Source organism: Electrona antarctica, assembly GCF_951216825.1.
Source record: "Electrona antarctica genome assembly, chromosome: 21".
NCBI classification, from domain to species: Eukaryota; Metazoa; Chordata; class Actinopteri; order Myctophiformes; family Myctophidae; genus Electrona; species Electrona antarctica.
Window position 1 is genome coordinate 24889624 of NC_136802.1, and position 14802 is coordinate 24904425.

Sequence of the window (14802 nt, forward strand, 5' to 3'; positions counted from 1 at the left end):
CCTCCACCTACCCCCCAAACCCTCGGGGCAGGAGGGAGGAGGATGAATGTCTTCCCCTCCTGTTGCACCCCACTCCTCCACCTACCCCCCAAACTCTATTCAGGGGAGGAGGATGAATGTCTTCCCCTCCTGTTGCACCCCACTCCTCCACCTACCCCCCAGGGCAGGAGGGAGGAGGATGAATGTCTTCCCCTCCTGTTGCACCCCACTCCTCCACCTACCCCCCAAACCCTCAGGGCAGGAGGGAGGAGGATGAATGTCTTCCCCTCCTGTTGCACCCCACTCCTCCACCTACCCCCCTCATGGCAGGAGGGAGGAGGATGAATGTATTCCCCTCCTGTTGCACCCCACTCCTCCACCTACCCCCCAAACTCTCTTCAGGGCAGGAGGGAGGAGGATGAATGTCTTCCCCTCCTGTTGCACCCCACTCCTCCACCTACCCCCCAGGGCAGGAGGGAGGAGGATGAATGTCTTCCCCTCCTGTTGCACCCCACTCCTCCACCTACCCCCCAAACCCTCAGGGCAGGAGGGAGGAGGATGAATGTCTTCCCCTCCTGTTGCACCCCACTCCTCCACCTACCCCCCTCAGGGCAGGAGGGAGGAGGATGAATGTCTTCCCCTCCTGTTGCACCCCACTCCTCCACCTACCCCCCAAACTCTCTGCACAGCAAATAGGAGCGAGAGAGTGAGAGAGACAGAGAAAAGAGGAGGTGGGGGACAATGACAAGTATGGGGAGAAGGAAAAAACACAAATGGACAAGAGAGGCATGGGAGGAATACTCGGTGGTGGTGGTGGTGGTGGTGGTGGTGTGTGTGTGTGTGTGTGTGTGTGTGTGTGTGTGTGTGTGTGTGTGTGTGTGTGTGTGTGTGTGTGTGTGTGTGTGTGTGTGTGTGTGTGTGTGTGTGTGTGTGTGTGTGTGTGTGTGTGTGTGTGTGTGTGTGTGTGTGTGTGTGTGTGTGTGTGTCTGTGCGCGCGTGCGTGTGTGTTTGAGCGGCACAGAGAGGGAAAGCAGCATGCACTCGGCTTCTATTTGTCATCTGGCCCGTGGTCGCCGGTGACACCTTGTTCATTTGCGAAAGCGGCTGTTTGAGATTCAAGGATCGATCGAGCAAACAGAAGCAGGGCCGGATGGTAGAGAGAGAGGGTGGGGGGGGGAGAGAGAGAGAGAGACATACAGAGAGAGAGAGAGAGTGATGAAGGTGACAGTAAGCTGCGGTATACTTTTTCTCCACCTGTATCCTCTCCGTGAAGCCTCTGCTACAGTGCAGCAGTATGTTGCGTTTGTGCAACGGGGTGCCCAGACGGCAGATGGCGGAGCAAAATGACATACATAACATTTCTGATATTCCCCTCATGTAGTATCTCACTGTCGCACACAAACACCGTTTTTAGATTCCATTCAATTCCGCTCACTTCTAAGGTCTTGATGAAAGCATCCTCTATAGATGTTAACACTCTGGCCCTCAACATCACTCACAGGAACAGTTTCGTAGTACATTGAATTTCACCTTGGAACGTTGGTTGCTTGACGTTTTTGAACGTGTTGCCCCCGGATACAAGTGTCAGCTAAATGCCCCTATTCTTTTCTATTCTATTCTATTCTATTCTATTCACTGATAGCTAGGGTAAAAACCGACGGAGGAAGAATTGGATTATTTAACCACATGAATCCATAGCATCCATCCATCCGGGCATGTCATAATAGCAACATGGAGCGGTTTGCCCATTCCCACTATCTGACTGTAAATGATTTTCAATCCAGAACTGATGACTTTAGTGAGACTCAGACGCCTCAGACGACTTCCCGTATAGATCCAAATGTCTCCCGAGTCAATCTGAAACACGTCTGAGTAGCGAGGCCTTGTGACAGACAGCCACGTCAGCACTTGTCTTACACTGTACTAAACTCTAAAATATGTCTGAGAATTCACACATTCTCCGCGCAATGCTACAAAATGATGAGTCAGTCACAGTAGGTTATATGCCGTCTCCTTCTGCGGTACAGGAGGCCTAGATTAGCTCTACTTAATTTTAAAACAACATATTGCTAAATAATATCACGGGCTCTAAAGTTTTATGATTGAATTACCAGCAACCGAAGGCTCTGTACGGTGTTTTAGATCAATATTAAATTACGCTTTTGAACTACATTGGAGTACTGGAGAACCGCAAGGTAAGCAAATTTAGTGGCATATTGGAAAAAAGAGAGAAAAACCCCCCCACAAAAAACAAACAGATGCAACAGCATCTGTGTTAGCTCATAGAAACCCCTGTGTTCGTTTTAGGACCACTTCACCCATTTTCAACCTATCTTCATGTAAATAGGTCTTCACTACTGCTCAGAGAGTCATTATAACTTTCCGAGCTTTAGAGAAAGCCTGCCGTTTCTATTAGCTTGGATTCCCCATCGATGTTACTGGTAGGCCGCTTTCTGAACTGTCCACAGCCGCCCTCTGAGATACAGACCGAGTAGACAAAAATGGTACCATAATATAATGAGCATGCGTGAGGAACAATTAGCCCTTTGCTAAACCCCACCCCAAAAAACGATTGTCCAATGTCAATCCATTTAGTTTAGCTACCGTTGCTATGCTGGGCAAACTTTTGTCACCTCATAGCTCTGACAGTGTTATTTTGCATGGCTGTGTTGTTGAACACAGTCATACACAGCTTAACGTCGGGAAAGTTTCACAACTCAGCCACCCAGGTGATGGCAATAATACTAATCACCGTAGTCTGACCGTGCATTGCATGAAAACTCCTGTTTAACGGTCGTTAAAGTTGATTGTTGGATACTGTTTCTCCCTCTGTGATTTCCTCGTATTTCTAGTTTATTGAAATAGTCATCCAGTGGAAAGCCTACTGCAGGCCTGGTTGACTAGATTTAGAATACATTTATCCAGTGGAAAGCCTACTGCAGACCTGGTTGACTAGATTTAGAATACATTTATCCAGTGGAAAGCCTACTGCAGGCCTGGTTGACTAGATTTAGAATACATTTATCCAGTGGAAAGCCTACTGCAGACCTGGTTGACTAGATTTAGAATACATTTATCCAGTGGAAAGCCTACTGCAGGCCTGGTTGACTAGATTTAGAATACATTTATAAAGTGGAAAGCCTACTGCAGACCTGGTTGACTAGATTTAGAATACATTTATCCAGTGGAAAGCCTACTGCAGGCCTGGTTGACTAGATAGAATACATTTATCCAGTGGAAAGCCTACTGCAGGCCTGGTTGACTAGATTTAGAATACATGTATCCAGTGGAAAGCCTACTGCAGGCCTGGTTGACTAGATTTAGAATACATTTTGTAGCTCTTTCTACTGGAAATGATGGATTATTTATATGGAGAAATCCCCGTCATTTAACATGCATCTCTATGGGGGAGAAGGACAGCTTGCCATGTCTCCTCGCTGCTAACGTGCTTATTGGACAAGAACGGGTTGGGGAGGGACTTAGTGAAGGGCCAAACGGTTAAAAATGGGTGAAATTGTACTAGCATGACTGAAGTAAAATGAGACACAAGTAGCATGTGCTTAAATTCCTATTTAGAAAATGTTTCAGATGTCAAAAATGTCTGAGATGATAGATATAGAGAAGATAATAAACTTCAAAATAAAAAAAACAGACCTCTGACGGGGAAATGATAGTGACTTCACTTCACTACAGTAATGGTAGTTTTTGTTTGGAATTCTAGTGCAATCATCCTCTTTTGATGACTGATTATATGATTTTCAGCTAGACAGGGTCGGCCCAAGGTGGAACTCTCTGATTCTATTTCGGGCACACTCTGTTCTCCCAACCCGATTGACTGCTTTGGGGGCGTCGGGGTGTCACGGTGGCTGACCGGCGCGTCGTGCTGATGTGACTGTGAGCTGTTGTTGCAGGGGGGACCTTGCATGGCTTCCTTCCGCACATTGGCTGCAAGCTAGGGGCCATTTTTGTCAATACCACTCAACTTAGCATGTCACTTCTAATGAGGCTCTGGGTTTTTATAAGGTGCCAAGGGCCCGTGCACGAGACTTCACGGAAGGGTGCACGCATACAGTCAGTGGTGGAAAAAAGTACTCAAATGTTTTACTTAAAAAGTATCAATACTGCAATGTAGATGTACTCCGTCACAAGCAGAAGTCCTGTAAATGTAAAAGTAAAAGAAAAGGTACAAGTATTGGTATCAAAATGGACTTATGGACTTAAAGTACCAAAAGTAAAAGTACTCTCATTTCAAGTTTTCAAATGTGGAACAATCTTTTGACCCGATAGCAAGCAGAACTGACTTGGCGGCCATATATCTCTGCACGAATTCAGAGATATATGGAAAGTGAGGTGGAGCGATGCTCACAGTTGCCGAAAAAAGGTATAGCAACAAGTGTGCAAGCCAGTCAAACACATACTCACGCATGTGCGTGTGCGTGTGTGCAGGGGTGGAGCTCAGAACTATGCAGACAGAGCATCCAAGGATATTGGGCAAACTGCATTACAAAGTGGGGTTTACTGTGCAGGGAAATGGGTCCATTTAGTTGAGGTAGGCTGCATGGGAAACTGTAGCACTCCCCATCTCTCTCTCTCCCTCTCTCTCTCTCTCTCTCTCTCTCTCTCTCTATATATATATATCTTCCTCCAATGGGGAATTCATTGTCACTAACAGTATTTGTTTGACCTCAGGTGTGGCAGAAACAAATTCATTCTCCTTCTTAAATGTCCATTCCCTTAATTATTGCTCTCTCTCTCTCTCTCTCTCTCTCTCTCTCTCTCTCTCTCTCTCTCTCTCTCTCTCTCTCTCTCTCTCTCTCTCTCTCTCTCACTCACTCTATCTTTTTCTATCCCTGTCTTTGACAGATATACTACACAATCGGGATGCAGGCATGAAATAGGAGAGACAGCTGGAAAGCAAGTGTCTTTTTATGCGACACAGAATCAATGTGAACTGTGTTTATGGAATGAGAGAATGACTGCTTTAACAACACTCTCTCTCTCCCTCTCTCCATCCCTCTGTCCCGTTCCCTGTGTTTTTGCAGTGCAGTTCAACTTGATTCCTGTGGGTCTCCGGATAGTGGCCATCCAGAGCACAAAGACGGGGCTCTACGTCGCTATGAACAGCGAGGGCTACCTCTACACTTCGGTAAGCTAACTGTTCTGTTCTTGCAGAATGGTTGAGACCAGTGGTTCTCAAACGTTTTCATGTCAAGTAGCCCCAAATCGACATTTATTAGCCCACGGACCCCCATTTGAAAAGATATGCCAGGGACCTGCATAAGAGATGTTTATGGCTCTAACAGTGATTCTCAACATCAAGGACCTCCAGATTGACCTGCATTAAGCTACGGATCCCCATTTAATGGCATTTCTATCTCTGGGACCCCAATTTATGTTGTGAAATCAATGTTAATTTAACTCAGAGTGTACAAATGGAACCAAATGGACCTGTTAGTCCATTTGTACACTCTCTTGAGTTACAGTCCCATAAGAGTCCATTTGGTTTCTAACTATATAATTTAGCTGGGGACCCCATGGAACTCCCTCAAGGACCCCTGGGGGCCCCCTGACCCCACTTTGAGAATCACTGCCTTAAGCCAGTGGTTCTCTCTCTCTCAAATGGGGGTATACGTGTATCCCTAGGGGTACGCAGAGGTACTACAGAGTGTTCGTGAGAGAAAGTGGAAACGGAAAAACTGGACAAAATTTTAAGTAAATGCTCTAATTTCAAGTCTTTGACTCATTTTCTTAGTTGTGATGTTTTATTCTTCAAAAGGCGGGTTATCGTTTGTTCATAGCATGTCCAAAATGTCTACTGGGGATGGAGTCAGGGAGATATAGGTGGGTTATTGAGTCTAATGATCATTACATCCTGATGAAATGAATGACATTACTCTAAACTCTCCAGTGGTGGACAGGCCCTATATGATCCCCCCAAGAGCTTGTTTGGCACTTTCATATTTGTATTCAGATAGGACAGTGTAGACAGAGAGACAGGAAAGGGCAGAGACTGCGTGCGAGACAAGAAGTTGGTATGGTCTGTGTACTAACTGATGAGCCACCAGGCACCCCAATTCAGTGACTTTGAGTGGAAACACTTTTATTTTTTTGTGTATCGATCCAAATGCTACAGTATATTGAATCAATCCCAAATAATAAGATTCTGTAGCCCCAAAAATAGGATAAAAGTAACAATAAAAGAGCTTGTAGAATACTGTATGCTTCTGCATAATGTAATTAGGCAGGGACCTTAGCAACTGGCAGAATTGATAGAAAAGCATTAATTCTAGAAATGTAATTGGACACTAAAGGAGTCCCTGTGTGTATAGGATGAGTCATCAGCACTTTTTGAATTGTTAAAAAACTCCTTTAAGAATGACCTTTACAAGTACCTACAAAACTATTTTTTGTCATTGTTGGGACAATACATGATATTGTTGGTATTGTTGTCATAGTTGGGACATACATGGTATGACATTCAATGCAAGACATACGTGATAACCAAACATAAATATTGATTTTGATTTAAAACTATATTTGTCTGCAGTGTTTTTTGTTTTGTTTTTAGACCCATTTTACAATTTTCTATTGTATGTAGGCCTACTGTACTGTATACCGCTTTGCTCTATTGGTGTTCTATCCATGTGCGTTGCACCACAAAAAGAAAAGAGTAAACCCCATTATCTTTGCTGGTGCGCGACATAAACAGTATCACACATCACTGCACAGTGTGTGTTGGAACAGGTGCCTCCTCAGCAGAAAAGGCTTTGCTTCAATAACGTTGTGTCAGTAACAGGTTCCCACAGCCTCACATGCACTCAATGCAAAGAAGATGCATGGATACTAGAGAGATATACTGTAGGTTGCATGTGTCTTATATGTGATACACTTGTTGTTTTTGATGCGTGTGCGTGCGTGCGTGCGTGCGTGCGTGCGTGCGTGCGTGCGTGCGTGCGTGCGTGCGTGCGTGCGTGCGTGCGTGCGTGTGTGCGTGCGTGCGTGCGTGCGTGTCAGTGTCCTCTCTCGGTCAATAAGGAACCACCATTCTTGGTGACGTATAACTAAGGTACGTTTCAAGGTTGGTATAAGGTCAATAACGGGTATAAAGGATTTAGAACAGCAGTTGTATTAGACATTAGTTAGTAGCACTCAAAGTAGTGAGGATTTACAGAGGATTTAGACAAGCAGTTGTACCAGGCAGTAGACTCTACCGGACACTGTACTTCAAAGTAGCTTATATAGGGACTCTATAGGGACTCAGAGCAGCAGTCGTACCCAGACACCAGAGAGCTCTAGGACTCAGAGCAGCAGTCGTACCCAGACAGCAGAGAGCTCTATGACTCAGAGCAGCAGTCGTACCCAGACAGCATAGAGCTCTAGGTCTCAGAGCAGCAGTCGTACCCAGACAGCAGAGAGCTCTAGGTCTCAGAGCAGCAGTCGTACCCAGACAGCAGAGAGCTCTAGGCCTCAGAGCAGCAGTCGTACCCAGACAGCAGAGAGCTCTAGGACTCAGAGCAGCAGTCGTACCCAGACAGCAGAGAGCTCTAGGTCTCAGAGCAGCAGTCGTACCCAGACAGCAGAGAGCTCTAGGACTCAGAGCAGCAGTCGTACCCAGACAGCAGAGAGCTCTAGGTCTCAGAGCAGCAGTCGTACCCAGACAGCAGAGAGCTCTAGGTCTCAGAGCAGCAGTCGTACCCAGACAGCAGAGAGCTCTAGGACTCAGAGCAGCAGTCGTACCCAGACAGCAGAGAGCTCTAGGTCTCAGAGCAGCAGTCGTACCCAGACAGCACAGAGAGCTCTAGGTCTCAGAGCAGCAGTCGTACCCAGACAGCAGAGAGCTCTAGGTCTCAGAGCAGCAGTCGTACCCAGACAGCACAGAGAGCTCTAGGTCTCAGAGCAGCAGTCGTACCCAGACAGCACAGAGAGCTCTATAGGGACGATGAAGCGGTGATGCCAGTGGTGAGCGCACCTCATGGCACGCTCTACTTGTGCACAAGTAGTACTTGTGCACAAGTAGTACTTGTGTGCAAGTAGTACTTGTGTGCAAGGCCGCAAGTTGGCATCCCGAGAGAGTGCATTTCTAGTTCAACATTTTGGTGGCAGAGCAGTAGAATGAGAACTTTCCAATTGATCTGCAATTCTTTATTAGGCCAACCGTGTTGTAACTTCATTAGTCATTTCTGACTCTGTGACTGACTGTGATTCAGAAACATTGGCGTTTATAGGTCTGGCCCATGCGGTCCAGCCACAAATGTATTATGCTGCCAAAATAATCACTCATGCATGCACGCACGCACGCGCGTGTGCACATGCACGCACACACACACACACACACACACACACACACACACACACACACACTCACACTCACACTCACACTCACACGCCTGCACGCGCACGCACGTACACACACACAAACACACACACACACACACACATTTTTAGCTCTGAAATGGAACCTGGCCCTCATCTTTCTGGGGTTTATCTTCTTGTTGTGGGTATATTTTTGAATGCCACAAGGCAGTTAAAACAAAGGGCACATATCTCTCTCACACGCATGCACGCAAACACACGTAGAGGTTATACTTCTCAGCCAATCTCAATAAGAAAGGTGACCCATTTTCACTGAAGGAAAGAACCAGAGTGGGGAGAGAGAGAGAGAGAGAGAGAGAGAGAGAAACGTTACAGAGAAAATCCCTCAGAGATGGGGGGGGGGGGGGGGGTTACTCTTTCAGTTTTTTTTTCCTTCGTCACCTCCTACTACCTGCTTCACATCGCTCTGTGTGAATGTAAGGAGTGCAGAGAGAGAGAGAAGACGGTGGGCGATGGCACAGAGAGAAAGAGAGAGATGGGGGGGGTAACAGAAATAGAGGTGGAGACACATGCCCTAGGAAGGTTTGGGGGGGGTGGCGTGCGGGCGGGGCGGGGAGGGGAGGGGGGTAGTGCAGACTGCAGACATCCTGTTATGCAATCTCCCCTAGCACATGTGTCGAGTACAGCCATGGGTCTCTCCTGCGTCAACCCCCACCCCAGCACCCCCGCAAGGACAAGTGGCTTTTAGCGGAGCCGTGGGAAATATAAGCATCCATGTATAATGCAGCTGGGGTGGGTTGGCGAGGTGATGCCGTGCCTATACAGCAGCAGCCATGAGTGATTTATGGAAGCCACCGTCCGGCCGCTGAGTTCAACCGTCAGGTTCACGAGGTCATCGACGCACGTTCCAAACAAGTGTGTCTGAAATCATTACAAAGTGTTTGTTTTGTTTTTATAAATTATGGCACACGCAGTGCCTTTGTGGTAGCAGCCTTTATGGAATCATTTGGCAGACGGGCTCAGAGAGAGATGGATTTGTTACAACGGGATGATAGTGGTTTCATCGTGAAAGCGGCAGTAATCCATTACAAGACCTACAAAAATACTGACAAATTAAATTATACTAAGAACTATTATATAGCTGTTGGGACTGCTGTTGGACTTTTTACATTTTAAGGATAGCTGATGTCAGGTGTTTTCGTTTTGTAAATTGTAACTGGCCACATAATTATCTCCTGTCACCAATAGAGACATCTTTCGCCTCATTTGAATGGGAGTACAGCAGAAGTCATTCCCAACCAATTAACCACAGCAAAATAAATACAAATAAAATAAAAACTAGTTGTCAAAATGTATACAATTATCTTCTTTATTGAGTTTATCTTGCTGTGTTGCTTGCTGAAAGCACTGCTGTTGGGGCACGTCCAAACAAAGCTAGAATTTTATTGTATAACTTCTGTATGAATTGTATCATTGTTTTCTTTTTGTTGGTTTTATTTTCAGAGGAATCTGCACCTACAGCAATTCCACTGTCTGATTAATGTGCACGAGCATGCGCGCGCGCGTGCGCACACACACACACACACACACACACACACACACACACACACACACACACACACACACACACACACACACACTTCTTCATCTTGCGAGGTGTACAGTATGCTGGACTATAGCCTTTGTTCTTCTCCCAAAAGGAAAAAGGAACACCTGTCTCTCCTTTCTTCTACATTACTTTGTTGCAGCCTTGTATTGCTTGAGAAAATGTTCTGTACAATGTACTCACAGTACAAATTATCACAGAATGTTCATCCCCAGAATGGGGCTGCTATAGGGTTCATCAAGTGGTTAACGGATAGAATCGCTTGTAAAGAATGATACAAAAAAAGTCAACTCACTCTTGCCACTTTGAGTGCAACCTACTCCTTTTTTAAATGTTGTTGAAGAGGATATCGCCCCAGAGAAGTCAGGCACGGTATTAACAAGGAGGATGTAAGCTCAGTGGCCTTGTGGTTAACAGTGTTTGCCCTGAGATTGGGAGGTTGAGGTTTAATTTCCCGGCCGTGTCATACGAAAGACTATCCAATGCCGCGCATTAATTGGGGTAATGTAGGTCCCTATGATCGGTAATAGTAATACATTACACATTACTTTGCGTTACAGGCTTAGTAATGCCTTACATTACTTGATTACTCCCTGGAGAAAGTTACACTACGCATTACATTACTTTTGCGTTACTCCATAAAATCGCCTGATCCATTGTCACATCATTTGCCACTTAACAAATCTTTATAATCCTAATAAGCTTCAAACTTGTTTAGAAATCCATGTCGTACACCGCATCTCCACGAAAGAGTGCTGGGTTGCGCCCGAAAATAGCTGTTATGAGCTTGTAGATCTGCTATTTTCGCATTTTTTGTCCAAAAGTGCCCTTCTTTCAGCCCCTGCCTCTCTAACTCTCTGCACGTCCCTGAACACACCCAAGGTAAACGTGCTGTCCCCATCTCCCCTGAACACACCCAAGGTAAACGTGCTGTCCCCATCTCCCCTGAACACACCCAAGGTAAACGTGCTGTCCCCATCTCCCCTCTTGCCTTTGCTCAACAAGAGAACAGACTTGAACTCCCAGACATTATAGTACTGTATAAAAAGCTGCCTAGTGAGGACTCAGGACTCCCTGCGAGAGCTGTCAACACGGGAAAACACATCACAAGTATTTCGTCTCCAGCCGCCGCAGTCTGGCAAGCGAGAGGCAGCCAAAACATCCCACCTAAGACCTGTGGTGTTTAAGATTCAGTCGACTAGCGCTTTTCCCTGCCGCGTTCTTAAAACGCAGACAAGGAGCAATGGAGAGGCAGAGAATCCTGGGGCGGTTGGGGTGTGAGGGGATAGGCAAAATGTGTATGCCACGAAGATGATTGATCTAACAACACAGATAACGTAACATATATTTAATGGTTTTCGGTTTGCACTCATTGCGCATAAATTATTTGTCTTTTTCAGACCATGTTTTAGCTTGTTATTAGAGAAAGGAAAAGAGATGAGTGTTAACTCTTTTTTTAATTGCTGAAACGCGACGCTTCACACTGTGTTTCAAGCTCGCAGTCGACTAGCACTTTTGATACTGTTGTGTGACGATGTTGCTATGATCAAGTAGGCCGCTAATTTACGGAGAAAAACAGACAAAGTTCAAATATGGAGTTAAGAGGTGTCTGCCCGACGGAAACGATATGGTGTGTGCGTGACTGCTTGCGTGCGCTCGTGTGTACGTGCATGCGATCGCGCGCGCGTGTGACATGTCTCTGCCTTCAAAAAACGGCAGTTCCTCAGAGGGACACAGTGAGTGACGGGGACGGGCTAATAATAACAAAACAGGTCCCATCATTGTCACTCGACGAGGACGAGGTCTGGAGACAGAGAGACCGAGAGAGAGAGAGAGAAGAAAGAGGAAGAGAGAGAGGGGAAGGCCTGACAGGCCCAGACGAGTAGTGAACATAACAGCCCCTCAGGGAGCAACAACTCCGCGGCGCTCAGCTTTCTGCCTTTCGCTCAGTCGCTTCCTCTCTCTCTCTCTGTCTCTGCCATATCTCCCTTCATCCCCTGCCTCTCAGCTCGTACAAGCCTGTCAGTCTATACCCTCCGTTCCCTGTACGGCGTACGCATACGGCCATTTCTGCACACGCCTCCTGTGATTTGTCTTCCTCTATACGCTCCCTCTCTCTCTCTCTCTCTCTCTCTCTCTCGATACCCCTTTAGCAACGCTCCGAGAGGTGAGGAGGAAGCGAAAACACAACCAGTGCCCAAGCGTCGGGCGACGTGCGTGAAGAATCGCCTCCTGGAATGTTTAGATTTGACAGTGTCATCTTCAGTATTGATGTTATTGTGTTTCTTTGCCGCGCACGGCCCCGTGGCGGGGTTAGCATGGTGGCGCTAGTCTACGCATCTCCCCTGTCAACATGCCAGAATAATGGGAACGAATTAATAACCACGCTAACAGGCGTCAATGGAGGCTGCCAGTGCTGCTAGCTAGAGTGCCGAGAGGTTGTACGTGTATCCATCTCTCTCTCTCTCTCTCTCTCTCTCTCTCTCATGTCTCTGGTATTTCCGGCATCCATCAATCTTCGCATCTCTGTCATCACTCCCACCATGTTGCCTTCACCTCTCTGCTACCCCTATATTCCTTCAATCCCCCCCCCCCCCCCCTCTCTCTCTCTCTCTCTCTCTCTCTCCCTCTCTCTCCCTCTGTCTAACTCTCTGTCCTTCCATCATTTGTTTTCCTTCCTTCCTCCGTGTCCTTGCGTCTTGTTGTGAGCCAGGCGTAGCCGCGAGTGGGTCGCTTGCACACACACACACACACACACACACACACACACACACACACACACACACACACGGCTGCTCAGCGGAGGTTTTATGTCGTCGGGGTGACTCCTTGTCACGGCTCCATAGTCTGCGGCGCTGGGACCCATACCTGTGGGCAGCTCCCGAAAATTGCTTTTCTGATAAAAAAAAAAACAATTGTGCTTAGCCGCAGACCTGGCCCACTTTATTAGCCGTGCTGCTCGGGAAAAGCCTCCTGGGTGCAGGCAGTATATAGAGTATAGGGAGGCAGGGAGTGACTGAGCTGGAGTGGAGTGGAGTGCACCCCTACACCCCCAGAACATCTCAAAGAAATACATTACCCTAATCTGAAATTGAGCTTGTAGTTTGTTTGCTTTCAACATTTTGGAAATAGGGCTTGAGTGATTAATCCAATATATTTTGGTCCCACGGGTACTTTCCTAGAAAGACAATATTTGTCTTTCAAATGTAGCCTACAGTATAGAGCGTCGCAGTCCCGCCTCCTACCCTGGACCAGGAAATAAAACCCAATGCATTATTCTCATAGACATTTCTTAAAGTATTTATTTAAAGACGGTTACGCCGCGGACAAAGCCAACTCGAGTCGTGACAACTCATGACAACACAAACAATATTTTGGACCAAACAAAAAAAAAGTGTTGTAACCTGCCGTTTTTTTCTTCTTTCTAATTATTTGTTTGGTCCAAAATATTGTTTGTGTTGTCATGCGTTGTCACGACTCGAGTTGGCTTTGTCCGCGGCGTAACCGTCTTTAAATAAATACTTTAAGAAATGTCTATGAGAATAATGCATTGGGTTTTATTTCCTGGTCCAGGGTAGGAGGCGGGACTGCGACGCTCTATAGTGGAGTGAAAGTCATAAGCTTCCGAAACACACAAATACTAAAGGACGCTCAAAACATTTACTTACATGCAGTACACACACACACACACACACACACACACACACACACACACACACACACACACACACACACACACACACACACACACACACACACACACACACACACACACACACACACACACACACACACACTGAGCCAGGGAAAAACAATGTGACAGCAGTAAGTGGGCCAGGCAGGCTCTCCTCCCTGGGAGTAGAAATGGCCAGCCAACCCCTTCCCTTCCCACTAAACAGCCACAGCAGAAAGTTGGGCAAAGTTAAAGTCAGCCCTGCCAGATGACATTGTGGGTTTACACTCCCAATGTGCAGCTAATGGTCCAACGCTTGGAATTACAGCAAGCGACAGGGATGGGACAGTACCGAAAAGCAATTGCCTTGTACTCCTTTCACCCCAAGGTCTATTATAGGACTTAGTTCAATGCTTGGGTTTTATGGGCTTTGAGTAATTCCCAGGGATGCTCAGTGTTATAGTGTCAAAATGGACCCGAATTCAGCAATGGTGTCCCTACTCTGGTGAACAAGACTAGTGGTTCTCATACTTTGGGTTAGGGTTAGGGAAAGGGTTTTGCCAGGGACCCCCAGAAGACTAGATTCATGTTTAAACAAATATATAAAAATTATTCAACATATTCAACGTTTTGATACAAAAAAAAACAAAAAAACAAGCACACGTACAAGCTTGTAGATCTGCAATTCTTGAGTAGCCAACGTATAAATGGATAAAGTGGCTAAAATGATGCAGTATTAACTCACTTTGTTGGGGAGCCCCAGATCCACTGAACGAGACATATTTATGCAACGTGATGCGTTGTTATAGGTTGCAGATCAGATATTCGGTAAAGAGATTTGTAAAGGGAAGAAACCATTTACCTCCTTCCCAATATTCTAACCCGGGTCCACTGCATGCACAGGGCTCCACACATTTTACTAAGAGGTCCACTGCATGCACAGGGCACCACACATTTTACTAAGAGGTCCACTGCATGCACAGGGCACCACCCATTTTACTAAGAGGTCCACTGCATGCACAGGGCACCACCCATTTTACTAAGAGGTCCACTGCATGCGCATGAGGGCACCACACATTTTACTAAGAGGTCCACTGCATGCGCATGAGGGCACCAGACATTTTACTAAGAGGTCCACTGCATGTGCAGGGCACCACCCATTTTACTAAGAGGTCCACTGCATGCACAGGGCACCACCCATTTTACTAAGAGGTCCACTACATGTACAGGG

The 14802-nt window shown here is 46.5% G+C and overlaps 1 protein-coding gene across 1 annotated transcript in view; it reads left to right on the forward strand.

The window, feature by feature from the left end:
- fgf11a (fibroblast growth factor 11a) overlaps positions 1–14802 on the forward strand; it is a gene marked incomplete at its 5' end in the record, with an annotated part of 141587 nt that overhangs the window by 103200 nt on the left and 23585 nt on the right. The window contains one exon of the mRNA XM_079491427.1: positions 5022–5125. Within this exon, the coding sequence (XP_079347553.1) occupies positions 5022–5125 (104 nt within the window). The remainder of the gene's footprint in view (positions 1–5021; positions 5126–14802) is intronic.